The 27,917-nt window shown below is 51.5% G+C and overlaps 2 protein-coding genes across 11 annotated transcripts in view; both read left to right on the top strand.

The window, feature by feature from the left end:
- Nucleotides 1–19,533, top strand: part of LOC133359663 (protein S100-A1-like) — a 450,535-nt gene extending 431,002 nt beyond the window's left edge. Inside the window, exons 1-4 of one of the 10 annotated variants that reach the window (XM_061578188.1) lie at nt 14,677–14,815; nt 16,454–17,275; nt 17,530–17,712; nt 18,253–19,533. In XM_061578188.1, the coding sequence (XP_061434172.1) occupies nt 17,572–17,712; nt 18,253–18,438 (327 nt within the window). In that variant the 5' untranslated portion in view covers nt 14,677–14,815; nt 16,454–17,275; nt 17,530–17,571 and the 3' untranslated portion in view covers nt 18,439–19,533. Of the gene's footprint in view, nt 1–14,676; nt 15,017–16,453; nt 17,276–17,529; nt 17,713–18,252 lie in introns of those variants that run through there. The other 9 variants (XM_061578193.1, XM_061578172.1, XM_061578162.1 and 6 more) reach the window with 9 other exon arrangements.
- A 2,837-nt stretch (nt 19,534–22,370) lies between these two features.
- Nucleotides 22,371–24,432, top strand: LOC133359708 (protein S100-A1-like). Its single transcript, XM_061578232.1, has 4 exons — nt 22,371–22,470; nt 23,101–23,191; nt 23,444–23,626; nt 24,200–24,432. Exons 3-4 carry the CDS (start codon nt 23,486–23,488, stop codon nt 24,383–24,385), a joined length of 327 nt encoding a protein of 108 aa, XP_061434216.1. The 5' UTR covers nt 22,371–22,470; nt 23,101–23,191; nt 23,444–23,485; the 3' UTR covers nt 24,386–24,432.
- Nucleotides 24,433–27,917: the final 3,485 nt, after the last annotated feature.

Here is a 27,917-nt window from a genome sequence, read left to right as displayed (position 1 = left end):
AGCCACCGACGATGACGAGCCACTGGCTGATAATTCTATCGAACAACAGGGAAGGGATTCCCTGTTGGGGTTGCCCGTCACTGAGTGGGGGCGCCTCCAAATGGAGGACACCTCCCTCCTCGGGTGGCGTCGTCGCGTCGGGGGTGCTGGCCGGGTGAAAGGTGATTCGGGTGCATGGGAAATGGTACAGGGTCTGCTCATGCACTGGGACGCAAAATCACAGCGACATCGGCTGGTCGTCCCTTCGGAGTTGCGAGGCAAAGTGGTGTGGGCCGCGCATGAGCGCCTGTTACATCTGGGGACTCTAAAGACCCTTGCACTAATACAGCTAGATTTTTTTTGGCCTGGTATGACAAAGGATGTGGGGGATCTTCTGAGTTCATGCCCGCGGTGTGCGCAGCGGAAACCGCCGGCGCGGGAGTCTAACCCGCCTTTACAATCAATCAAGGTGTCCAGAATAAATGAGCTGGTCGCACTGGACATCTTGGGCCCATTTCCCGCCACCCCCAGGGGCAATAAGTATTTGCTGACAGGTGTCGAGTATTTTACACGCTGGCCCATGGCCTGGCCCCTTGCCAACCAGTCGGCAGCAGCCATCGTGGACGCCTTTGTTCAGGGATACGTCCTGGACAAAGGTGCCCCGGAACGGCTGCTGACCGACCAGGGTAAAAATTTTTCCAGCAAATTACTTAAAGAAGTGTGTGGCCTCTTAGGCACAAAGAAAATTCGGACCTCCCCGTATCACCCACAGACTGACGGAATGGTCGAGCGCCTGCATCGCACCATTTCGTCAATGATGGCACAGCAGGTCTCAGATTCCCAGACTGATTGGGACCTGCATATTCAGGGGGTCTTGGCGGCATATCGGATGGCACCCCATGCAGCTACGGGGTTTTCCCCCTTTTACCTTATGTACGGTCGCGAACCCGACCCGCCTGTTCGCGCCCAGCTGCAGATCCCCGACCAGCAAGGAAAAACAAAATTGGCTGACCACGTCAAATTTAATTTGGCTAAATTAACAGAGGCGCGGGATGCTGCGAGGTTAAACTCGGACCTCCGTCAAAAGGCGAACGAGCGCCTCAGGTTGGGTCGGGCGCATGTCATACAGTGGAAACCGGGGGACAGGGCATGGTTGCACTGTCCCCAAGTACCCCTGGCTACCTCCCCAAAGCTGGCGCGGCCGTGGCGGGGGCCTGTGGAAGTGGTCGAGGTCCTGCGACCACAGTGCGTGCGCATTCGTTGGGGGAAGCGGCGATGGTTCGTGCACCCCTCTCGGTTGAAACCTTTCGTCGCGGCACACAAACCCACTTCACACATGCGTGGCCAGACGTGTGGGGGGTCGACCGACTCACTAGGTCCGTCCCCACCGCGCTCACCTAATGCCTTGCCGGCCGTGCCACCTCCAGGTGCATCGAGACTGACGGGCTCACGCCCGACCACCCCTTCTGGGGATACCAACAGTCACGAGGCATCAGAGGAGGCCCCGCTCCCGGACGGACGATTGCCACCTGACGGTCCGCCACCCGGGGTTTCCCCGTGTGAGGGGCCCGCCGCAAGGACACGCGCAAAAATGCGCAGACTGTTGTGAAACCGCAAGGACACGCGCAAGAATGCGCAGACTGTTGAGGAACCGCAAGATTTGTATATATGTTGTGTTCATTGTGTGTTGTGTGGGGGGGGGGGTGTTCCCTGCCCATTGCATTCACGTACGTTGGGCTCACCTGCTGTTGTGTGCATTGTGGCTTCGCTACAAATTGTATATAGCTTGTTCTTACGGTATCCGTATTTATTCGGGGGGGGTGCGTCGGATTGTTCCCTTTCAGGGTTGAGGGTTTTGTTGTTGTCATTGTCATTGTTGTTGTTGTTACTGTTGGTTCCTTCAAGTTAGCGTTAAAAACGTTTTTTTTAAGGCACACGCGGGGATCCAGGGGTTAAATAACCTTTATTGAAAGTTGTTGCAGCCGGGACGGCTGCGAGCTGTACAGGGGGGGGTGATGTAGGGCTGTTACAGAGGGTCTGTTTGTGTAGGGCTGTTTACATAGGGGCTAACGGAAAACAGACACAGTGGGCGGGGTCTCCGTGAGCACACGGGGTGGTGCCCGCAACGACGTCCGTACTGGACGGCGTGAGGGGGGTTTCGATCCTCTAACGGGGTATAAAAAGGGTTGAGCCAGAGAGCTCGGGGCTCAGTCTGAGAGTAGTTAAGAGAAGAGAGAAGACCAGCCAGATAGGCCCTGGACTCCCCCTGGGACGCCGCCCTTGTAAGGGCAGTGCAGGCTGGAGCCAGTGGCGTGGTCCCGGAACCAGAGTCAGACCTCTGGGATTCCGGGTACCGTAGCCCGACTAACCAGTGTCGGGCCAGACAGCCTCCCCTAGCCCGTTAGCGGAGGACTCAGCTAGGAAGGCTAGCTAGGGGTGAATTCCCAGTTGTACGGGTGAGGGGGCCGATACATCCCTCTAGTACTGTAAGCCCTTTGTGTAAATAAATACGTGTGCCTTACCCCGTTGTCCACGCGTCTTCAACAACACTTCACAAGTATTCCCAAGATCGTTGTCTATTTATACCCCCCAACATTACCGTAATCAAAGCCACGTTCCCACAACTGCACCATAACTGCAACACTATAGGGACAACACACCACCAAGGTGTGCTAACGAATGTGGCCTAAATGCTACCCCCCCCCTTAATTAGAACCGTTCCAAATCTGAAATGTGGGGGTGGGGTGGTTGCATTAGATTGGTTGCACTTCAAGGTTTAGGCACATTTGAAATAAAAATAACGGTTTGGGTATTAGACATTTCGGTTTACCCCATAAAGTCGTGTTAAGCATGTTTCGCTCAAACATCAAGTCTGAAATCCGGAAAGTGGACCCATGATGACCTCAAACATGTTGGTGCATGGCCTTCACTTTTCTGTGGGAATGTGGGCAGAAAACGGATGTGCTTTATTCAAACCGAATTCCTTTCATCCCGCAGGACTACTTCACCTTAAATCTTTTAATTATTTAGCGATAGTTTCATCTGGTGTAACGCCAATAAAGACTAATTACAATGAAGGCAAAATTGTCAATTCGTTGAACTTCATGGCAGGACCCCGGGGTCCAGAATAAACGCAAGTCAAAATCGCAATTTTTTTGGCGACTCCATCCCACCGCGCACCTGGCACGGATCATTCTGTTATGTCGTCCAAGCGCAGCGAGGACGAATGCGCAGGAGTAACTCAACTTTTATACTTTTGTAGTGCCATAAGAGGGGAGGAGCTGATGGGGGCTCTGGGACCCTAGACAGATAAGCCCTCGGCGCCAGGTGCTAGTGTAGGGCTGTTACAGAGGGTCTGTTTGTGTAGGGCTGTTTACATAGGGGCTAACGGAAAACAGACACAGTGGGCGGGGTCTCCGTGAGCACACGGGGTGGTGCCCGCAACGACGTCCGTACTGGACGGCGTGAGGGGGGTTTCGATCCTCTAACGGGGTATAAAAAGGGTTGAGCCAGAGAGCTCGGGGCTCAGTCTGAGAGTAGTTAAGAGAAGAGAGAAGACCAGCCAGATAGGCCCTGGACTCCCCCTGGGACGCCGCCCTTGTAAGGGCAGTGCAGGCTGGAGCCAGTGGCGTGGTCCCGGAACCAGAGTCAGACCTCTGGGATTCCGGGTACCGTAGCCCGACTAACCAGTGTCGGGCCAGACAGCCTCCCCTAGCCCGTTAGCGGAGGACTCAGCTAGGAAGGCTAGCTAGGGGTGAATTCCCAGTTGTACGGGTGAGGGGGCCGATACATCCCTCTAGTACTGTAAGCCCTTTGTGTAAATAAATACGTGTGCCTTACCCCGTTGTCCACGCGTCTTCAACGACACTTCATCTGGCGTCAGAAGAACCAAGAACATGGACACGCGCCAAACAGCTCGAGCCAGGGAACAGCGGGCGGAGGACGCCGCCGAAATTGCCGAGCCCGAGATGGCTCTACTAGACGACGTGCAGCCGGGGCCGGATGCGGGCTTACCGGAGCATCGCCATGAAGAGGAGCAGCGGGGAGACGACCTGAGGCTGGCTCATGAGAGGCTGGCGGAACTGCTCTACGCCGCTGCCGCTGCGCTGGGGGACATCACACGGCTGGCGGCTGGTGGTCCACCGCGGGGCGAGAGGAACCGGCGTGTGGAGCGCCTTCCCGCCATTTCTGAAGATTTAAATTTTGAAATTCCCGCCATCGACGCAGCGACCGCTAGGGGCGTGGCCAACCTCAACCTGGGGTCCGACATCGGCCGCGCTGGGGCTGCTGCATCAACGACGGAGGAGGGCGCGTCATCAAAGCTGCGACAGGCGATGCCATCTGCCATTCGCGCCGAGACGCAGCCGAGTCGGGGAGGCAGCAGTCCACGGGACTCCACGGCAGCCGCTGCGCTACACCAAAGGCTGCCCCCGCTTAAAGAATTCGTGGGCGCAGAGGGCGACTGGAGCGGCTTTCAAAGACGCTTCCTCGCCCACCAGGAGATGGCTAAATGGACGGACGAAGAAGCTCTCAGCGCCCTGCCGGCGCTCCTGGACGGCGACGCGCTTGCCGCCCTAACATCGGCACCAAAGGAAAGGCGCTCCACGTTACCGATGGCGCTGCAGCTGCTGGGAGGGGTCTACGGACCGTCGGCGGAATGCAGACAGGAGTTCTACGACCGCAAGCGGGGAGAGAAGGAGTCGCCCCTAGCGTACCGAACGAGCCTCCTGGCGATGGCCAAGTCGGCCTTCCCCCGGATGGATGACGACGGCATCGACGCTATGGTAACGGAGAAGATACTCCTCCTGGCCGACGATCTAGACATCGCTGTCGTCGCACAGGAGGACGCGGAAATGACATCGCTCCAGGCGGCGCGGCTCCTCCACGCAAACCTCCTGTCGCTTCGACGCAAAGCCAGCAGGGCATCGGCGGGGCGTGCGGTGGCTGCAGCCACCCTTCCGACGGAGGAACTCTACGCCGTCGACCACCGACGGCAACAGGCGACGAGTGCACGGCCGGGCCAGGACGGGTCAGGCCGTTCCGACCACTCGTCACCTCCGACGTCGCTCCCGCGGTGTTATAACTGCGGCGTCCGGGGCCACGTCGCCTCGGGGTGCCGCTCTCCTCGTCAGCGCGGGACGACACCTCACCGGGACGACGGGCCTCATCCCAAGCTCCACCGTCAAAAACCGGCGAGTCGCGGCACCCCACACGTTTGGCCCACACACACACCCGTCACGCACTCAAACACCGCAACGAGGGGGGGGCCGGTATCACGCACCATCGCACCATCACGCACCACTCCGGGTACCCATATCGAACCCGGCCAGTGGTCCGTGCTGGCCGATCGTGTGGTTGCCGCATCGTCGGGGTCGTCGGCCGTTGTAGGATATATCGACGGGGTGGAAGTGCGCATCCTGGTCGATACGGGGGCATCGGCGACTATTATTTCGGAATTAATTTATAACATTCTCCCTGTCCGGAGTCGTCCCTTGATGCCAGTTAACATACCATTCTATGCGGCTAACGGGGGCTCACTTGGCATCATCGGACAAATTCGCGCCCAAATTTGTATCGGGGAAATAAAATTGTCTGGGCCGATTTTTGTTTCGTCCTCGCTGGCGGTTCCGTGCCTGCTGGGGACGGACTTCCTGGCCAAAATGCCGATTGTAATTTTGATCGACCAGGGGTGCATAGAGCTTCCATCGGGCAGACGCATGGCGTTCCTGCCATCACCAGTTGCGACTCGGACGGCGTTCGCGACGGTGCCGGCGTTCGTGGAGAGAACGGTACGCGTTCCTCCGGGAACGCAAATGTTGGTGCCTTTGAAGCTTCGGCGGCCCCTCGTTAAGGGTGCCGGGGCACAAGGGGTACTGTTGGGACCGTCTAGGGCCGGGGTTAGTGGACCTGATTTACTACCGGCCCAGACCATAGTGAGAGGGGATAGTGAACCCTTCATCGCGGTCCTAAACGTGGGCTCGCGGACGGTGGTGCTCCCACAGGGGACCGTGCTTGCTCACGCAACGCCGGTGCCGTGTGAGGAGCCCGCCGTCAATTCCGTCAACACTGTCCCTGCGTCGCGACCGCGTTCGGACAGCGATGAAGGGTGGCTCGAGGCGCTTTGTGCGGGATCGACGGACCTGTCCGATTCAGAGCGTCAACAACTTAAAACGCTATTGCGAGAATTTTCCGACGTTTTTAGTCGAGATAAATATGATTTGGGTTGCACTCACTTGCTGCGTCACCATATTGACACGGGTGACAGCGCGCCAATTCGCCAAAATCCGTTTCGGTTGAGTCCCGCCGAAAAGGAACATGTCAAATCGGCTGTTGATGACATGTTAGCCGCGGACATCATTTCTCCTTCCACCAGCCCTTGGGGAGCGCCGATCGTCCTGGTTAAAAAGCAGGACGGTTCGTTGCGGTTTTGCGTTGACTTCCGGCGTCTTAATAAAATTTCGGTTGCCGACGCATACCCGCTCCCTCGGATGGATGAATCGCTTGACGCTTTGGCGGGAGCGCGATTCTTTTCCACACTCGATTTACTTTCGGGATTCTGGCAGCTTCCTCTGGATGATGAGTCTAAGCCTAAAACTGCTTTTCGTACACCGCACGGCTTGTTTCAATTCAACAGGTTGCCGATGGGCTTGCACTCAGCGCCGGCAACTTTCCAGCGTTTGATGGAATTGGTTTTGGCTGGACTGCAATGGGAGTCGTGCCTCATTTATTTGGATGACGTTATCGTCTTTAGTAAAACTTTTGATGAGCATCTCCAGAGGTTGCGGGCAGTTTTCCTAAAGATGCGGGCTGCTAATTTGAAATTTAAGCCCCAAAAATGCCATTTGTTGCGTGATTCGGTGCGTTATTTGGGGCACATCGTGGGACGCTCGGGTATTGCTACCGATCCCGCCAAAACGCAGTGTGTCAGCTCCTGGCCGACTCCCACCACAGTGGGAGAGGTCAGGAGTTTTATTGGGTTCGCGTCGTATTATCGACGGTTTGTTGCTGATTTTGCAACAATTGCAAAACCCCTGCACGCTCTAACATCGAAAGGGGTTCGTTTCCACTGGGGTCAAGAGGAGGAGGCTGCGTTCCGCTCCCTTCGGGACGCCCTGGTGAAAGCCCCTCCCTTGATCTACCCTGATTTTTCGAAACCCTTTTTGCTCGACACCGATGCGAGCAACACGGGTATTGGGGGTGTGCTTTCCCAGGTGGTTGATGGCGTTGAACGGGTGGTCGCATACGGTAGTCGGGTGTTGTCTCCTGCGGAGCAGAGATATTGTGTTACCCGTAGAGAACTGTTGGCAATTGTTTTTTTCATCCAACAGTACCGCCCATATCTGTACGGTCGGCATTTCACCGTCCGCACAGATCATGCGGCACTACAGTATGCCCTGCGGGTTCAACAACCATCGGGACAGTTGTCTCGATGGTTGGAGGTTCTCCAGGATTTTGATTTTGAGACCACTTACCGTAAGGGCGTTCGCCATACCAACGCGGACGCTCTGTCACGCATGCCAACCGCCTCGGAATGTGCATGCCTCCTGGGGTCGGGACGTTGCAGACCTTCAGGGGACGCATCGGTCCCGATCCTGGCAGCCACCGACGATGACGAGCCACTGGCTGATAATTCTATCGAACAACAGGGAAGGGATTCCCTGTTGGGGTTGCCCGTCACTGAGTGGGGGCGCCTCCAAATGGAGGACACCTCCCTCCTCGGGTGGCGTCGTCGCGTCGGGGGTGCTGGCCGGGTGAAAGGTGATTCGGGTGCATGGGAAATGGTACAGGGTCTGCTCATGCACTGGGACGCAAAATCACAGCGACATCGGCTGGTCGTCCCTTCGGAGTTGCGAGGCAAAGTGGTGTGGGCCGCGCATGAGCGCCTGTTACATCTGGGGACTCTAAAGACCCTTGCACTAATACAGCTAGATTTTTTTTGGCCTGGTATGACAAAGGATGTGGGGGATCTTCTGAGTTCATGCCCGCGGTGTGCGCAGCGGAAACCGCCGGCGCGGGAGTCTAACCCGCCTTTACAATCAATCAAGGTGTCCAGAATAAATGAGCTGGTCGCACTGGACATCTTGGGCCCATTTCCCGCCACCCCCAGGGGCAATAAGTATTTGCTGACAGGTGTCGAGTATTTTACACGCTGGCCCATGGCCTGGCCCCTTGCCAACCAGTCGGCAGCAGCCATCGTGGACGCCTTTGTTCAGGGATACGTCCTGGACAAAGGTGCCCCGGAACGGCTGCTGACCGACCAGGGTAAAAATTTTTCCAGCAAATTACTTAAACAAGTGTGTGGCCTCTTAGGCACAAAGAAAATTCGGACCTCCCCGTATCACCCACAGACTGACGGAATGGTCGAGCGCCTGCATCGCACCATTTCGGCAATGATGGCACAGCAGGTCTCAGATTCCCAGACTGATTGGGACCTGCATATTCAGGGGGTCTTGGCGGCATATCGGATGGCACCCCATGCAGCTACGGGGTTTTCCCCCTTTTACCTTATGTACGGTCGCGAACCCGACCCGCCTGTTCGCGCCCAGCTGCAGATCCCCGACCAGCAAGGAAAAACAAAATTGGCTGACCACGTCAAATTTAATTTGGCTAAATTAACAGAGGCGCGGGATGCTGCGAGGTTAAACTCGGACCTCCGTCAAAAGGCGAACGAGCGCCTCAGGTTGGGTCGGGCGCATGTCATACAGTGGAAACCGGGGGACAGGGCATGGTTGCACTGTCCCCAAGTACCCCTGGCTACCTCCCCAAAGCTGGCGCGGCCGTGGCGGGGGCCTGTGGAAGTGGTCGAGGTCCTGCGACCACAGTGCGTGCGCATTCGTTGGGGGAAGCGGCGATGGTTCGTGCACCCCTCTCGGTTGAAACCTTTCGTCGCGGCACACAAACCCACTTCACACATGCGTGGCCAGACGTGTGGGGGGTCGACCGACTCACTAGGTCCGTCCCCACCGCGCTCACCTAATGCCTTGCCGGCCGTGCCACCTCCAGGTGCATCGAGACTGACGGGCTCACGCCCGACCACCCCTTCTGGGGATACCAACAGTCACGAGGCATCAGAGGAGGCCCCGCTCCCGGACGGACGATTGCCACCTGACGGTCCGCCACCCGGGGTTTCCCCGTGTGAGGGGCCCGCCGCAAGGACACGCGCAAAAATGCGCAGACTGTTGTGAAACCGCAAGGACACGCGCAAGAATGCGCAGACTGTTGAGGAACCGCAAGATTTGTATATATGTTGTGTTCATTGTGTGTTGTGTGGGGGGGGGGGTGTTCCCTGCCCATTGCATTCACGTACGTTGGGCTCACCTGCTGTTGTGTGCATTGTGGCTTCGCTACAAATTGTATATAGCTTGTTCTTACGGTATCCGTATTTATTCGGGGGGGGGTGCGTCGGATTGTTCCCTTTCAGGGTTGAGGGTTTTGTTGTTGTCATTGTCGTTGTTGTTGTTGTTACTGTTGGTTCCTTCAAGTTAGCGTTAAAAACGTTTTTTTAAGGCACACGCGGGGATCCAGGGGTTAAATAACCTTTATTGGAAGTTGTTGCAGCCGGGACGGCTGCGAGCTGTACAGGGGGGGGTGATGTAGGGCTGTTACAGAGGGTCTGTTTGTGTAGGGCTGTTTACATAGGGGCTAACGGAAAACAGACACAGTGGGCGGGGTCTCCGTGAGCACACGGGGTGGTGCCCGCAACGACGTCCGTACTGGACGGCGTGAGGGGGGTTTCGATCCTCTAACGGGGTATAAAAAGGGTTGAGCCAGAGAGCTCGGGGCTCAGTCTGAGAGTAGTTAAGAGAAGAGAGAAGACCAGCCAGATAGGCCCTGGACTCCCCCTGGGACGCCGCCCTTGTAAGGGCAGTGCAGGCTGGAGCCAGTGGCGTGGTCCCGGAACCAGAGTCAGACCTCTGGGATTCCGGGTACCGTAGCCCGACTAACCAGTGTCGGGCCAGACAGCCTCCCCTAGCCCGTTAGCGGAGGACTCAGCTAGGAAGGCTAGCTAGGGGTGAATTCCCAGTTGTACGGGTGAGGGGGCCGATACATCCCTCTAGTACTGTAAGCCCTTTGTGTAAATAAATACGTGTGCCTTACCCCGTTGTCCACGCGTCTTCAACGACACTTCACTAGGATCCCAGGCACCCCAGACAGTTAAGCCCCTTGGCGCCACCAACGGGGGGGGCTGTGTGTGCTCTGTGGGATATCTGGGGGCGCACACAACCCCACCCCTCGTTGGGGACGAGGCATAAAAAGGCAGCTCCCTGGCCGATCGGGGCCAATCGCAGCTCAAGACCATAGGACCCACCAGCCAGCCAGCTTAGGATCCTGGACCCCCTCGTCCCGCTTGTCCTTGTAAGGGCTGGGACGCTGTGAGGGCCAGTGGTGGGACTCTGGGACTCCCGGCTCTACGTCCTTGTAAGGGCGAGTTCCGAGGAAGCCAGAGTCCAGACCCGCACCTTGGCTGGGTCGGGTCAGGTGGCCTCCCCTAGGGTAATTGTAGCCGGAGGACCCCAGAGCGTAGCCAGAGTAGTGTATCTAGGCTGTGTACCTAGGCTGTGTACCTAGGCTGTAACAGAGTATCAGGACTGTTGGAGTGTTGTATTGTAATAAAGAAGTTACCTCTACAAGTGTTTCCGGAACCCATTACACTTTGACTAGCAGCAAGTACCCGGCGTTGCCCGGGCGAAAAAGGCCGACACACACATGGACTTGCACAGACATCGACCCACACACAAACACATCAACTTACACCAGGCATGTCCAAAGTCCGGTTCGCGGGCCAATCACAGCCCATGGTCAGATTTCTTACGGCCCGCAAGCTTCGGTCTTATAATGTGTTATTTATGGCTCGCTAGCTCTGTCAGAATAACTACATCATAAAACTTTAAAGATATAATTCCTCCTTTCACCACACGGTGGCAGCACCATTCTAATGCTATCTGGCTCTGCATCCGTGCCGCGAACCCTTCTCGAATCATTTTTACGGTGACGTAATATATCACAACAATGTGAGGTGGCTAAGTCGGGGGTCTGCACTGCAGCGATTTTTCTCTCTCAAAGAGGAAATTGGACATTTTTGGGTGAGAAGGGACAACCAATGGAAGAACTGTCCGATCCTGTATGGCTGGCAAATCTGGCTTTTTTGGTTGGCATAACGAAGCATCTGAATCTTCAAGGAAAAGATGCAGTGGTGAGCCAGCTATATGCTCACATCAAAGCCTTTTGAACCAAACTGCAACTTTTCCAAAGACACTTGTCCCAAACAGAGCCCTGCACTGCGCACTTCCCATCTTTGAGAGAGGTCATTGACAGTTTCTCACAGGACAACATCGGTGCGCAAATGAAGAGTTATGCAACAGCTATCGCATTTCTTTCTGTGGAATTTAACAAACGCTTTCGGGACTTTGCAGTTATTGAAAAGGACATGTAGCTTTTCTCTTGTCGCTTCTCGGTGGACCCTGATGATGCTCCTCCACAGCTGCAGCTGGAGCTCATTGAGCTGCAGTGTGACGATGAGTGCCGCGGAAAACACCAGCAGTGTTCTCTTGTTGACTTTTAAGGCAACTGGACAAAAGCAGGTTTCTAGAAATGCGGTCATTTGCTAAGAAAATGCTGAGCTTATTTGGCTCAACATATTTGTGTGAGCAAATATTCTCAGTCATGAACTTAAACAAGAACCAATTGAGGCCAAGGATGAGTGACTCCCACTTGCGTGACATTTTACGCATCTCAACCACTGCCCTCAAGCCAGACCTGGTCTCTTTACCGAAATCTAGATCTCAGTATCACCCTTCTCATTAGTGTCAGCAAGTTATCTGTTCCTTGATCAATCTGAAATTTAGTGTTTTAAACGGTAACATCTGTCACTATTAACAGTGAAAAGCCTAAAGCACACTAATGCACTTGGACTTATGGCACTTGTTTTTATTAAACTCTTGAATAAGATTTGGTTATAACTGTTGATGTTATGTACCTGCAGATGTGACACAAACTATTGCTTTCTGAAAGATCTTGTAAAAGACAAGGGCAAAATTCACTTGTTTTAAAGTTTAATGATAACAGACCACTTTGCATTACTTTTAACTCCTGTTTAAAATGTTCATGAGGCAAATATATTTAACTCATGGAAATTTAAGGTATTCTATACAGTTTGTTCAATGTTATCTGACTGAATGAAAGGCAGAATTGCGTTTTTAGAGTTGTTCACGTCTGCCTGAGTGGCTTATATTTGGTTACATTGTCATTTGAAAAATAAAGGTGATTGTGACAATGAAAATTGTTTTATAACAGTGTGTATTTTCATGTAACTTTTGTGGTTAAAAAAATGTCAGAAGGAACTATTGGCCCCGGGCATCTTCACTTCATCAAATTTGGCCCTCTTTGCAAAAAGTTTGGACACCCCTGACTTACACACACACATGGACTCGCACAGACATCGACTTTACATTTGTGTGTCTAGACACACAAATGGACGCACACGCATCGACTCACACATACATAGACTAAACAACAACCGCCATTCGCCACTAAGTGGCGGTGACGTAACCACAACGCTTGTGGCAGGCTATGTGCACCTTGAGGCCACGTGAAGTGTCGAACGCCTGCTGGCAGGAGGTCACGGGGCAGAGCCAGATGCCACAGGTCGACCGACTGAGACGACTGGCTGATGCAGCACCTGTGGCCCCTACTGTGGCAACTTTCTGTGCTTTAGCCACCCGGCGCTCCGCTCGTTGTTGTGAGCGTCGCTCCTCTGCCCTCCGTTGTTGTTGGAGGGTGACTGCCTCCAACTGGCCAGTAGCGTCTTTCAGGAGCCTCCTCCACAGTGGCCGATCTTGACACGGCTGGTACCAGTCATCCGCAAGTGGACTCAGCTCCAAGTCTTCCTGTAGCACATAACTCCCATGACTTCTCCAGCCCGGTGCTTTAGCCACCCGGCGCTCCTCCCGTTGTGAGCGTCGCGTGCAGCGTCCGATGGTACATAGACTCACACACACATTGATCGACACAAACACACATGGATTTACAAAGACATATCGACTAAGACACACAAACAGGGACTTACACATACACATGGACCAACGCACACACATCGACTTACAGACATACATCGACTCACACACACATACATAGACTGACACACACAAAGGAACTTGCACACACATATCGACGCACACACACATGGACTCTCACATACACAGATTGCCGTACACACATCGACTGACACAAATAGACTCCCACACAAACATACATGTACTCACACACGCACATAGAGGCACACACACACATGGACTGACACACACACACGTACGTACAGACACAGATACATGGACTCACACGCACACGTGGACCAAAACACACACACAGAAAGAAATGGACTCACACTGACTCACAAGGAGCGACGCACATACAGTGGCTAACACACACGCACACCGACTGACACAAACACACAGACATATCGACTCACACACACAAACACATCGACTCTGACACACAGACTCACACACACACATTGACTAACACACACACATGGACTTATCCACACACACATCGACGGTATGTACTATCACTACAGCAGTGCGCACGGACAGTGGTGGTACCTGCTTAAACTACAGCAGTGCAAACCGATTGTGGTGGTTCGTGGTATCACTACAACAGTGACTAGTGAGTGTGGTGTAACTTGCTATTAATACAGCAGTGGACCTATGTTTACAGCAGTGCATACTGTGGTGGTACCTGCTATAAGTACAGCAGTGCATACTGACTGTGGTGGTAGCTGTTATGATAACAGCAGTGCATATTGTGGTGGTACATGGTTTAACAACAGCAGTGCATACTGAATGTGCTGGTACCTGCTATGTTTACAGCAGTGCATATTGTGGTGGTACCTGCTATGATGACAGCAGTGCATATTAACTGTGGTGGTAGCTGGTATGATTACAGCAGTGCATACAGTGGTGGTACCTGCTTTAGCTACTGCAGTGCATAGTGACTGTGGTGGGCCCTGCTATGATTACAGCAGTGCAAAGTGTGGTGGTACCTGCTAGCACTACAGTAGTACATGCTGACCGTATAGCAGTATATATGGAATGTCTAGTACAAAGTAGTAAGCAGACAGAGTGACATAAGCGGGGTCGTAGCTGGAGTCAAGGGTCGAGAGAGGGTGGAACGGGGGGAGCCAGGGGCAAGAGGGTAGGACTAGGGGATATAGCGCAGCGCCAGGGCTGGACGCGGCTGTGATCCTCGGTCGGCCGCGTTGGCTGGTCCCACGGCCGGCGCAGAGGAGACGGCACGGGGCAGCCGGCTGTGTCGGGACCCAGTGGGACCGAGCCCGGGACCCCTGACCCCTGGGAAGTGGTTCACCCCCCCCCCGCCCCGTGTGTTGTGTAGCCCTTCATAAACTGACGGCGAAAGCCCTTAACCTCACCTCCGTCTCTGAGCGAGTCGTCGCCAACCCTTCTACACCTGCGTAGCACTATTGTATGGGTCACGTACACTCACCTCTAGTGGCGCCCTCAGTGTGTCGGGGGCGCAGAAGAGCCAAGGGGGGGGCTGTTGAGTGGCAGGTGTGCGACCCACGGCTACAATAACCGTTGACCCGAGGGGAGGGGGCCAGAGGGAGGGGGCTGGGTGGGGCAAAGGTCAGACCCTCTCGAGAGAAGGCGGGTGGGAGAGAGGCGTACAGTATATAAAGGGCAGCAGCTCTCCCAGCGGTCAGTCCGCACTCACCTCGAGGCCTGAAGACATCGAGACAGCGCCCTGGGACTTCCGACCCCCGTCCCTTGTCAGGGCCAGGTCCGAACGGCCCAGTGGCGGCACCCGTTACCCTGGCAAGGTCGGGTGAGCAGAGCCTCCCCTAGGTCCCTTAGCGGAGGAATTCCCGATAGCAGAATATAGTGTGAGGGCACACTAAGTGTGAGGACGTATCCTCTAGTCTAGGCTATCGGGTGGGAGAGGCCGTTACCTCTCCGTGTTAGGGACGCTCTTAGTCGTTACAAAGGGAAGTCTCTGCCGACTTAGTCAGCACTACACATGTGTAAGGCGAATGGAAATTTACGGCGATCGTGTGTGCGTTGCTAGGGGCAACCCATGTACGCAGTGCAAAGTGTAATGAGATAAATGCTTATAAGACAAATGTGTGGGACTTACGTCTTATCTAAAAGCATATAATACGAAAGTGTGCGACTTACCGTGGGCGATGGCGCGTGTGGATTGCTGCTGGGGGCGACCTCGTGGGCGCTGTGCGCACGTGCGGCTGGCTGCGTTGTGACTCAGCACGCGTCGAAGGGAAATAAATATTAGTAAAACAAACTAAAGCTTTTAATAAATATCTCCAAAAAACGCTAATTAAAGTAATTTAAAGTTGAGGGACGTGAAAAGGGAATAGCCTATTCCCACCGCGATGCTTGGGGTGTGCTGGCTGGCAAAATATTTTGGACATAAAGGCCACTGTTGGAGAGGCAAATCCCTCGCAATATTTGCGCGCGCAGACTTTTATATATAAAAAAGAAAGATAAGAGACTGTCGCGGGCAAGTGCTGTTAGCGAGCACCTATGAAGGCCGGCACGGCACACGAGGGGGTGGGTGACAGCACCACGCCCGGCCGCCTTTGTCCCCCCAGTGGCGATGTTCACACAGCACCCGAGTTATTCGTTTGAGGCTGAGTCGACCTCGGGGAGGCCCAAGACCGGTTAAAATAATCGTCACTGGTGGTGGCCGTGAGCAGGAATCAAACTCGGGTCGCAGGATTCGTAGCGCAGCGCACTAACCACTACACTACCGCTCCCCACACACACAAACACACACACACATAGACACACACACATAGACACACACACACATAGACACACACACATAGACACACACACACATATACACACACACAGCGCGCTAACCACTACACTACCGCTCCCCACACACACAGACACACACACATAGACACACACACACATAGACACACAGCGCGCTAACCACTACACTACGTTACGCTTCTACATGCGCGGGTCACATGACAGATTTGACGTCACAGCTCACTTGCTGTGCAAAAAATATATGCATTATTGAGCCCCCCTCCCCCCCCCCAAAAAAAATCTAAAGTGCATTATTTTTATTTTTGAATGGTGTACAGTCTGGAAAGTACCCACATGGCAAATTTAAAGTTTGTTGCATGTCGGGAAGTACGCTAAACATTTTAAACAGACACACATAATCACAACTTAGCCTGTTATAGAAATGGAGATTAGCGCATCGTGTCGAGCTCGTCGAGAGGAATATATTGCCGTATCGTTCGCCTTCAACAGACACGAAATGACGTCGCAACGCAGTTTATGGGACACGCCATAATGTTCATTTTAGGTGAATTATTATATTTATTGAAAACGTTTTCCTAGCGAAGGCAGGCTTTATGAACTAGTGATATAAAACCCTTTGCCAAGCTAAACATCAATCCGGGCTCTGTTTGTTCTTTCCTCAGCGACGCGGGGGCAACACAAGTCTTGCCGCCTAGTGACGGCATCCCAGCGCCTCATGGGAGACGCGTGCCAACTCCACCAATGACGATCACGCTGCCCTCAATTATGGTCGTTCGGAGTTCTAATAGCAACGTGTTCTTATCGTTTAACACAGTTTGACGCAGTCCACATTGTCATCAATTATCCGTTTTAATAATCTCAGTTCATGTCACCTGCTCTGATATACAGTGGCAAAATGTTGGTCAATCTACTGCTGTCAAAACACAGTGATTAAATACCTCTGGTGTACCTGTTTACAATGCTGGGTGGTCATTGGTTCAACTGCCGCTCGGAGAGATCGAACCCGAAGACCTCTGCATTACTCATCCAGTGAGCAAACTTTGACACCACTGCAGATCCACGTACATGTGTACATATCAGTCAAATCTTGCAGTGAAACGCGGGTATCTCATTTGCGTACAATAATTACAGCACGGGTTGTGGTGTCGGATGCTCGTGACGATGTAGATTTAATTTAATTCGTCCCCGTGCAAACTCCTCCACTCCCTCCATCAAGCGCCCGCTTGATGACAATGTCGGGGCCGCTTGGCACGTGCCTCCCAGTCCATTGTCTGTTGATGTTGTTGCTGCTGTGCTCTGGCATCACGGACTTCCCTTGTAAATTAGCCGGAAAACAAGATAAGCAGGACCAATCAAAAAAATTATCACTCAATCGCACAATGAGAGCGAGCAGGTGTGAGAGGTGACGTCACTGGCCACCCTGCATAAAAGCCGCAGCGGGAGGGGGCAACAGTCGTCGTTGAAGCCGCGGACGTCTTTTTCAGGTATTGTGATGGCTGTCTGAGTTGGGCAAGATGCCTTGTGTAGTGGGGATCTCTGCAACGCGCGGGTTTTACCTGGGTTCGATGAGAGCTGTGTGCAGCGCTGGCCGAGGTTTAGACCAGAAATTATGTTTGGCACAAAGCTGGGGTGCTACGTGATGTTCGGTCGTTTTGTGGTTCATCACATTCTGGGGCGTAGAGTGAGGTGCCGTTTGCATTGCCTTCACGTGATTGAAGACTGTCTCGTGTTCTCGCAGATTTCTCTTGCGTACTGACTCGACCGTGCATCTCTTGTGAAGATGAGCGACCTCCATGCAGCCACCCTGAAGCTCCTGTCCACCTTTAATGAACTCGCCCGCGACAGTGCTGTGAAAGATTGTCTGAAGAAGGAAACCTTCAGGAACTTCCTGAAGGGGGATAAGGGCAAGAGTCTGATCCAGGTGATGTGGTTTTGCTATTCGTATGGACCAGCTTCTCGGTTGTATCCTTTGTATCCTTTGAGCTTGTACTCTCTCCATTCTTCTGTAATAATAAAGATTTCTGGTTTGGATCATGTAAATATAAACGTCCATTAAACTCGACGACCAATTGGTAGGGTTGTCACAAACTGTGCTGATTAGTTGCTACTTTAGCACACCGGTGTGTTGGAGACTTCACAACTTGTACTAATGAGTACGCCATTTATCTGATTTTACAATCGGCTTCATGAGGCGATGGCCAGAATTGTGCAGTGGCGTTTGACTGTGGGCCTAATTGGGGGTGAATTGACGGGTAGGAGGTTCATGTCGTCTTGTATGTTCGAATGGTCCCTTAATTCTGAGACTGCAGTGCGTATTTTGGTGGTTGGCTTATTCAGTTTACCAACATGATTGAATAACCTCCATTTGGCACGTAATTATACCATGTATCACTTGCTGTAGATTTTGCCCGTCTTCTGCGGTCCAGTCCTTTCTAACCCTAGCTGTTGTGATTCCATTCAGAATCCCGTGGATGGGTTCGTGGTGAGCCGCATCCTGAGGGACCTTGGTGATGACAAAGATGGGCAAGTCGACTTCCTCGAGTTCGTGATCACGATCGCCGCCTTGAAGTTCTGCTGCCACCCGAACTTCCGAGCGCACCACGAGCGGAATGGCAGGATCCACGCTGTGTCTGCATTCCAAGTGTAACGCGGCTGTTGCATGATACGAATAATATGAAATAAACCGTGTGATAACATCAACGTGGCGTGCTTGTGACCTTGATACTCTAGGTCAGGGGTCGGCAACCTACGGGTCCGGAGCCGCATGCGGCTCTTTACGGGCTGCTTCTTGACGGTATGTGCTCAGATGCGTTGCGGCTCTTGAAATACTGAATTTTGTACCGAATTGGAAAGAAATGGCTCTTGTTATTTTGGTTGCCGACCCCTGCTCTAGGTATAAAAACACGCGCAGTGGTTATCCATGCACGGTCCTTTTGAAATGTCCAGGATGAGTAGTGATATGTAGTGTGCCAAGACTCTTTTCCTGCTTGCAGTTCTGGTTTCATAACTGGAAAGATTAATATAGCTGTGCAGCACTACATACCGTAGGCTAGGCTTCACTATTAATTTTCATACCTTCGTTAACACTCCCTGCGCATTTGTGTGGGATGGAACTTTTGATTAGCACGTTATCTGGATTGCTCATTTACGTATACTTATTACAGCAGGAGTTGTCGGCTGCGAGTGACGATGTAAATTTAATTCGTCCCCATGCAAACTCCTCCCCTCCAAGCGCCCGCTTTAACAATGCTTGGCACGCGCCTCCCAGTTCATTGTCTGTTGCTGTGCTCTGGCATCACGGACTTCCCTTGTAAATTAGCTGGGAAACTGCATAAACGGGACAAATCGCACCGTGAGAGCGAGCAGGTGTGAGTGGTGATGTCACTGGCCGAGCTTCATTAAAGCCGCAAAGGGGGGGAGGAGGCAGCAGTCGTCGAAGCTGCAGACGTGGTGTTGCAGGTGCTTTCGCTTCTTACTATAGATATCCGTGGAGAGGCAGGAACCCTGGCTGTCGGGCCAGGGGTTGCCTTGCCAACCTCGAGTGGTTTTGGAGACCTGCCGTGACGAGCGAAGAAGACCAGTTCATGTCGACAGCTGCGGAGGTGGGAACTGCCGCCACTCGACCAACTGGAGGACTGGGGTCCGTTAAGGAGAGCGATGTGGCGCAGGCGTCAACCTCGAGTTCGTGATCACGATCGCGGCCTTGAAATTCTGCTGCCACCCGAACTTCCAAGCTGAATGGCAGGACCCACGTGCTGTGCGCATTCCAAGTGTAACGCGTCTGTTGCGCATGATACTAATACTATGAAATAAACCATGCAATCGCATTGGCGTGCTTGTGAACTTGCTACACTAGGTATAGAAACACGTGCAGTGGTTATCCATGCACTATCCTTTGAAATGTCCAGGATGAGTAGCGATATGGAACGTGCCAGGAATCCTTTTCCTGTTTGCAGTTCTGTGGTTTCATAATTGGAAGGATTTAATACAGCCGAGACGGCACTACGCGACGTAGGATAGGCTGCACTATTCATTTTCATACCTCTGTTTATACTCCCTGCGTATTTGCGTGGGATGAAACTTTTGATTATCAAGTGATCTGGATTTTTTGCACATTCTTTCCCAGCCTGTCGCTATGTTAAGTGATAGATGTGGTGTTGATATTGGTAATACAAGTATTACCAAGATGGTTATCTATTTGTAACCCCCCCCCCCCCCCGCCCACATTACCGTACTCAAAGCCACATTCCCACAACTGCACAATAACTGCAACACTATAGAGACAACACACCAAGGTGTGCTAACGAATGTGGTCGGAATATATCTGAAACGTGGGGGTGGGGTGGTTGCATTAGATTGGTTGCACTTCACGGTTTTGGCACATTTGACGTAAAAAAAGTAAGTTTTGCGTCTTAGATGTTTCGGTTTACCCCAAAAAGTCCTGTTTGGTGTTAAGCATGTTTCCCTCAAACATGTGAAGTGTAATGCGAGCAAGGATTGAGGGGGGCGGAGTCTGGGTCACGTGAGGAGAGGGAGGAGTTAGGGAGAGAACCGGAAGGGATCGGGGAGTTAAGACGGAGTGAAAACGGGAGGAGGCCACGCTGGGCAGTATTGGGAGGGTGGCGCGATCGCCACGTGTTGGGAGACCTCGGCACCGTCGGCCATCGGTGTCCGGGTGCAGGGGGGCTAGCGGGCTGTGGAAGGCTGGCCGTGAGCGAGGAGGAGCGGAGCAGCAGGGTGGCTGCAGGGCGGAGCAGCAGTGTGGCTGCGGAGTGCTCGACGGAGGAGACGCGGGCCTGAGCGAGGACGCCGTGGAAGCGAGATTTACACGAACCCAAATAAAGGACAACGGAGATCGACACTGTGGAAGAGTCCTTTATTACAAAAGTATGAAATCCGTAAAGTGATGAACACATGCGAATTGTTTATAGATGACCTCCAAAACATGGTGCCTGGCCTTCACTTTATTGTGTGAATGTGGGCAGAAAACGGATGTCTGCTTTATTCAAACCGAATTCCTTTCATCCCGCAGGACAACACTTTACCTTACATTTCTTTTTTATTCTTGAGCGATAGTTTCACGTGGTGTAACGCTCTAAAAAAACGAATTGCAAGGAAGGAAAATTTGTCAAAATTATTTGAACCTCATGGCAGCCATAATAAACAGAAATCAAAATCGCTATTAAAATGATTTTTGGCGACTCCGTCCCACCGCGCCCATAAACGCCGCGACCCACCTGGTGCGGATCATTCTGTTGTCGTCCAAGCGCAGCGAGGGCGAATGCGTAGGAGAAACACAACTTTTATACTTTTGTAATAAATCAGCTCGACAATCGACTCTATTTGTTCTCATGCGTGAGCTGGTGTCCCGCGTGCGCGCGCCACTCTCTCTCGCTCCCGCGCACCGCTGGCAGACGGCGCGCTGGGAGCCCGTCTCCGCACCGCCACGTGGCCGATGGCTCGCGGAGACCCGAGACGTGGCACCGCTTCCAGACCTTACTCACTGACCCTGAGTCCCTTTCGGCTTTCCCTTATAACACCTTCCCGCGTCACCCAGACCCCGCCTCTCGCCACATTCCCTCACGAACTCTCTAGAATCTAGATGGTACCTCATAAGCACCCTCGGGCTCCGCCCTTGAACTTTAACCCCAATAGTTCCTGTTACCCGATTGGCTTAAAGGCTGAGGCGGCGTGAAAAGGGAATAGCCTATTCCCACCGAGGAGCTTAGGGCGTGCTGGCTGGCAAAAATCTTACGTCCGTAAAGGTCACCGTTGGAGAGGCAAATCCCTCGCAAGAACACGCGGAGACTTTTATAGATAAGAGAAAGAGAAGAAACTGGAGGGGGCAAGTATTATTAGCGAGCACCTATGAAGGCCGGCACGGAACACGAGGGGGTGGGTGACAGCACCACGCCTGGCTGCCTTTGTCTCCCCAGTGGCGATGTTCACACACCACAGCAGTTGCTCGTTTGAGGCTGAGTCGACCTAGGGGAGGCCTAGGAGTGGTTGAAATAATCGTCACCGGTGGTGGCCGTGATTTAGAATTGAACTCGGTCGCCAAGTTCGTAGTGCAACGCGCTAACCGCGACACGACAATGCGTTACGCTTCCACATGCGCGGGTCACATGACAGATGTGACGTCACAGCTCACTTGCTGTGCAAAATATGTGCATTATTGCGCCCCCCCACCGCCCCAAAAAAAAGTATTTTTATAATTTTTGCATGGTGTACAATCTGGAAAGTACCCACATGGCAAATTTCAAGTTTGTTGTATGTCGGGAAGTACGATAAACATTTTGAACAGACACACATAATCACAACTTCGCCTTTTATAGAAATGGAGATTAGCGAATCGTGTCGAGCTCGTCGAGAGGAATAGATTGCCGTATCGTTCGCCTTCAACAGTCACGAAATGACGTCGCAACACAATTTATGGGACACGCCATGATGTTCAGTTGAGGTAATTATTATATTTATTGAAAACGTTTTCAAAGCGAAGGCAGGCTGAATGAACTAGTGATATAAAACCCTTCGCCAAGCTAAATATCAATCCGAGCTCTGTTTGTTCTTTCCTCAGCCACGCGGGGGCAACACGAGTCTTGCCGCCTGTGACATCCCAGCGCCTCATGGGAGACGCGTGCCAACTCCACCAATGACGATCACGCTGCCCTCAATTATGGTCGTTCGTAGTTCTAATAGCAACGTGTTCTTATCGTTTAACACAGTTTGACCCAGTCCACATTGTCATCAATTATCCGTTTTAATAATCTCAGTTCATGTCACCTGCTCTGCTATACAGGAGGTGGCAAAATGTTGGCCAATCTACTGCTGTCAAAACATAGTGATTAAATACCTGTGGTGTACCTGTTTACAATGCTGGGTGGGCATTGGTTCAACTGCCGCTTGGAGAGATCGAACCCGAAGACCTTTGCATTACTCATCCAGTGAGCAAACCTTGACACCACTGCAGATCCACGTACATGTGTACATATCAGTCAAATCTTGCAGTGAAAACGCGGGTATCTCATTTGCGTACAATTATTACAGCAGGGGTTGTGGTGTCGGATGCTCGTGACGATGTAGATTTAATTGAATTCGTCCCCGTGCAAACTCCTCCACTCCCTCCATCAAGCGCCCGCTTGATGACAATGTCGGGGCCGCTTGGCACGTGCCTCCCAGTCCATTGTCTGTTGATGTTGTTGCTGCTGTGCTCTGGCATCACGGACTTCCCTTGTAAATTAGCCGGAAAACAAGATAAGCAGGACCAATCAAAAAAATTATCACTCAATCGCACAATGAGAGCGAGCAGGTGTGAGTGGTGACGTCACTGGCCACCCTGCATAAAAGCCGCAGCGGGAGGGGGCAACAGTCGTCGTTGAAGCTGCGGACGTCTTTTTCAGGTATTGCGATGGCTGTCTGAGTTGGGCAAGATGCCTTGTGTAGTGGGGATTTCTCCAACGCGCGGGTTTTACCTGGGTTCGATGAGAGCTGTGTGCAGCGCTGGCCGAGGTTTAGACCAGAAATTATGTTTGGCACAAAGCTGGGGTGCTACGTGATGTTCGGTCGTTTTGTGGTTCATCACATTCTGGGGCGTAGTGAGGTGCCGTTTGCATTGCCTTCACGTGATTGAAGACTGTTTCGTGTTCTCGCAGATTCCTCTTGCGTACTTACTCGACCGTGCATCTCTTGTGAAGATGAGCGACCTCCATGCAGCCACCCTGAAGCTCCTGTCCACCTTCAATGAACTCGCCCGCGACAGTGCTGTGAAAGATTGTCTGAAGAAGGAAACGTTCAGGAGCTTCCTGAAGGGGGATAAGGGCAAGAGTCTGATCCAGGTGGGATGTGGTTTTGCTATTCGTATGGACCAGCTTCTCGGTTCATCCCATTTTTTTGAGTCTCCGGTTGTATCCCTCTCTCCATTCTTCTGTAATAATAAAGATTTCTGGTTTGGATCACGTAAATATAAACGTCCATTAAACTCGACGACCAATTGGTAGGGTTGTCACATAAACTGTGCTGATTAGTTGCTACTTTAGCACACCGGTGTGTTGGAGACTTCACAACTTGTACTATTGAGTACGCCATTTAGCCGATTTTTACATTCGGCTTCATGAGGCGATGGCCAGACTTGTGCAGTGGTGTTTCGGTCTTAAAGAGATGGCGTTTGACTGTGGGCCTAATCGGGGGTGAATTAAAGGGTAGGAGGTTCATGTCGTCTTGTATGTTCGAATGGACCCTTAATTCTGAGGCTGCAGTGTGTATTTTGGTGGTTGGCTTATTCAGTTTATCAACATGATTAAATGACCTCCATTTTGGCACGTAATTATACCATGTATCACTTGCTGTAGATTTTGCCCGTCTTCTGCGGTCCAGTCCTTTCTAACCCTAGCTGTTGTGATTCCATTCAGAATCCCGTGGATGGGTTCGTGGTGAGCCGCATCCTGAGGGACCTTGGTGATGACAAAGATGGGGAAGTCGACTTCCTCGAGTTCGTGATCACGATCACCGCCTTGAAATTCTGCTGCCACCCGAACTTCCGAGCGCACCACGAGCGGACTGGCAGGATCCACGCTGTGTCTGCATTCCAAGTGTAACGCGCCTGTTGCATGATACGAATACTATGAAATAAACCGTGTGATCACATCAACGTGGCGTGCTTGTGAACTTGATACTCTAGGTATAGAAACACGCGCAGTGGTTATCCAAGCACTGTCCTTTTGAAATGTCCAGGATGAGTAGCGATATGTAGCGTGCCAAGAATCCTTTTCCTGCTTGCAGTTCTGATTTCACAACTGGAAAGATTAATACAGCACTACATACCGTAGGATAGGTTTCTCTCTTCATTTTCATACCTCCGTTTACACTCCCTGTGCATTTGTGTGGGATGAAACTTTTGAATAGCAAGTTATATGGATTGCTCATTTACGTACAATTATTACAGCAGGGGTTGTGGTGTCGGCTGCGAGTGATGTTAATACTGGTAGGAACGACGTGAACCATCCGATTAGGTGTAGCAACATCGCCCCCTACTGCAAACACTTGGCATGACCCTACAAAAGCATGACTTGTTACAATTGTATATGGAAATTTTGGCGGAGGTTCCAGTGCCAGCGTCCATGAGGGGAGTTAATATCCCTTGTAAAGGGGTCGACATAGCGGCAGCTGAAGAGGCAGTCATTTTGTCTACATGTTCCCAATCCGATGTGGACATTGTTGCACTCAAAGATAAGTGTGATTTGTAGAGTGTCTTGTCTAACTGATCTAGATCCGGTGCGCGCAAGTCTGATTTTCTCTGAGATAAGAGCTAAGCGAGTTCTAAACAGAATTCGTTTAGCATTAGAAGAAGTTCCAGCAGCAGATGTTAGTGTAAATGCGTTTGGTATTACCTTAGAGTCGCGGCATCTCTTCAGAAAGGTGAGAGACTCGATTAGCTGAGCCTTCTTATCCCGGAGCTTGTTGAAAGATCTTAAAGTTTTGTGGAATCCCACCCCGTAGTGGTGGTTAAAATATAATAACAAATAATATAAAATGTATATGCTTAACACAATGTACAAAGTAATATATAGTATCGTAATTGTATAGTGAATATACAGCAGTGTGATATGCATTAGGGTGGGTAGAATAATACATAGTGTAATGTTACAAAGTATAAGGTGGTTTATAGCAATACAGTATATAATTTAATGTTGGGTTTGTCTATGGCAGTATATAGTACGGTGTAGACTCGTGTGATGTAAGAGAATAAAGTTTAGATGGAAACATATTATATTTTTTACGACGTAGAATTGTAATGTATTACTTACTGTTAGTAACTCAGCTTATTGTAGAGTATATAGTATACTGATGATACTATGTAGTTTATACTTTAGTTGTTTACGTGGTGGTTTTATTTACTGCAGCTACATACTATTAACACTCCTTCCATTTATTAATGTTACTCCCTTTGATGCTGCTAATCCTGCATAATATAGGGCATAAGTAGTACTAATCACATACCTGCATTTCCCATATCCCCTCCCTTTGATGCGGCTAATCCTGCATAATGCACGGGCATAAGTAGTACTAATCACATACCTGCATTTCCCATAAATATGCTAAATTCCTCGATATGCAAATTCCTTTGTCAAGGCGCTCTTCCCCCTCCAACCCAGATTAAATATACGCTGCCAAGCCTGGTGGTGTTTATTCAGACGCTGTCTTTCTGACAGACCTGATCTTCACCTGAGGACGGCTGCTTGCGTTGTGGCCGAAACGTCGTGAGAATTATTTAATTGGTTTATTTTTATTATTTTATTATTTCCATTCTACGTGACTTTACCGAAAGAACCAAGAAGAGGATAGAGTTTAGTTGGTTGGGTACAAAAACTATATTGTAATCTCTCTAGCAGACTTTTGATAAATGGGGTCCTTTCTGAAGCAGTTACAGTTAGATCGAGTGTGAGACAAGGGTGCCCCATGTCGCCAGTCTTATTTGTCATGCGCATGGAGCCTTTTGCCCAGGCGGTCAGAGCCAATCAGAGGATTCGAGGGGTGCACATCCCGGAGTGTAGAGAACAAGTAAAAATAGCTATGTATATGGATGATAGTGGTGTTCTTCAGGGATGTCTCCTCGGTTTGGGAGGTACTGTAATTCGCAATACTTGTTTATTTAGCCTCAGGATCCAGGATTAACCTGAGTAAGAGCGAGATTATGATTTTTAGAGACCCCCGGCTTTTTGAAGGTCGCCCAACAGCACTGAGAGTGCAGGTGGAAGGGATAAAATATCATGGGGTCACCTATCTAAAGGAATCTGCAAAAAATAAGTGGAAGGAAAAGAGGCCGTGAAGGGCAGGCTTGGCCAGGTGGGCGACCAGAAGCCTCACTATGGAAGGGGGGATTTTGGTTTTAAAGGTAGAAATGCTACCTGCGCTCAACTACCTGGCATACATCTTCACGACAGACGCGAAAATGGTGCATTATATGGAGACACTTTTCAATTTCATTTGGGGAGGTGTGATGGACCTGGGTGAAGAGGAAGAGCATGTATAAAAACCCTGCGAACGGTGGGAGGGGAGCCCCTAATGTCGCGCGTACCCTGACTACGATCTTTGTTTGTAATATGCTTCGCTTGTTTTTTTAAGATGGGTCCCAGGCAAAGGCCTAATTTCTTACAATATAGACTGGCATGGCTCCATTGTCTCGCTGTAAGCCCCTCGCCGTGGACGCAGGGGTGGCTGTGTGCCGCAGTTAACAAATACATCGCAGAATACGAGCCGGCCCTTGTAAGAGAGTCGTGGCACCCACGAAGTGTTCTCGTCGAGATTGGCAAGAAGGAAACCTGCGCAGAGGTACCAGGACGCACGGGGTGCCCTTCACCAACAAATATGGGGTAACGTGGCATCTGAGGTCCTAACTAAGATGCAAAAGGACATGTCTTGGCTTGCGGTCTGGGACAAGGTTGCCATGCAGGGCGTTTATGCATTCCTGCCATATAGCCCGCCACCCCTAAATGCCCAAGGGGCTGTAATTCGGACGAGTACACGAGTCATGCTTTTGTGCAGTGTCCTTTTGCGCAGGAGGTGTGGGAGCTGTGATAGCGTTTGCTAGCCAGTTTTTATCCTATCAAGGTTACAATGCCAAATATAATTTGGAGTTTTTCGGCGGAAAGCAGGAAGGGCTTGGGCTCAGGCATGGGCTGTTGTGGGGGCTATAAAATAAGCCTTGTGGAAGGCGCGAGGTTTGATATTCAAAGGTGACATGATACCTTCCGAGGTTTACCACTTAACCTGTAGGCTGATCGGCCGGGTGGTGGAGGTCGACAAGGCAAAAGTAGGTTGTCACAAACAGCACTTGGAAGAGTTATCTGCCCCAGCACCGGAAATCGAGGAACGAGACTCGGTTCGGCAATCGCGGACTCTTGTTTTGAAAGGTATTGGATAGACCAGCAAAGTTTTTGTTATCAGGACACTCCATGTGTTGAGGTGTTGTAAGGGATCCAGTATTCACGGCAACGTCCCTCGTGTGGGTTGTTGTTACTGTTTTGCAACTGTTTGATACAGCGTACTGTACATAGCTGGAATACAACTTTTAAATACAGGTGCTGTGACTCTGGTTTCTTTTCAGCCTTTTACTAAAGATCTGTGGAG

Source organism: Lethenteron reissneri, chromosome 8 (assembly GCF_015708825.2).
Source record: "Lethenteron reissneri isolate LAM-NWPU_2019-01 chromosome 8, ASM1570882v1, whole genome shotgun sequence".
Taxonomy (NCBI): Eukaryota; Metazoa; Chordata; class Hyperoartia; order Petromyzontiformes; family Petromyzontidae; genus Lethenteron; species Lethenteron reissneri.
This window is presented reverse-complemented; position numbering and strand designations above follow the sequence as displayed.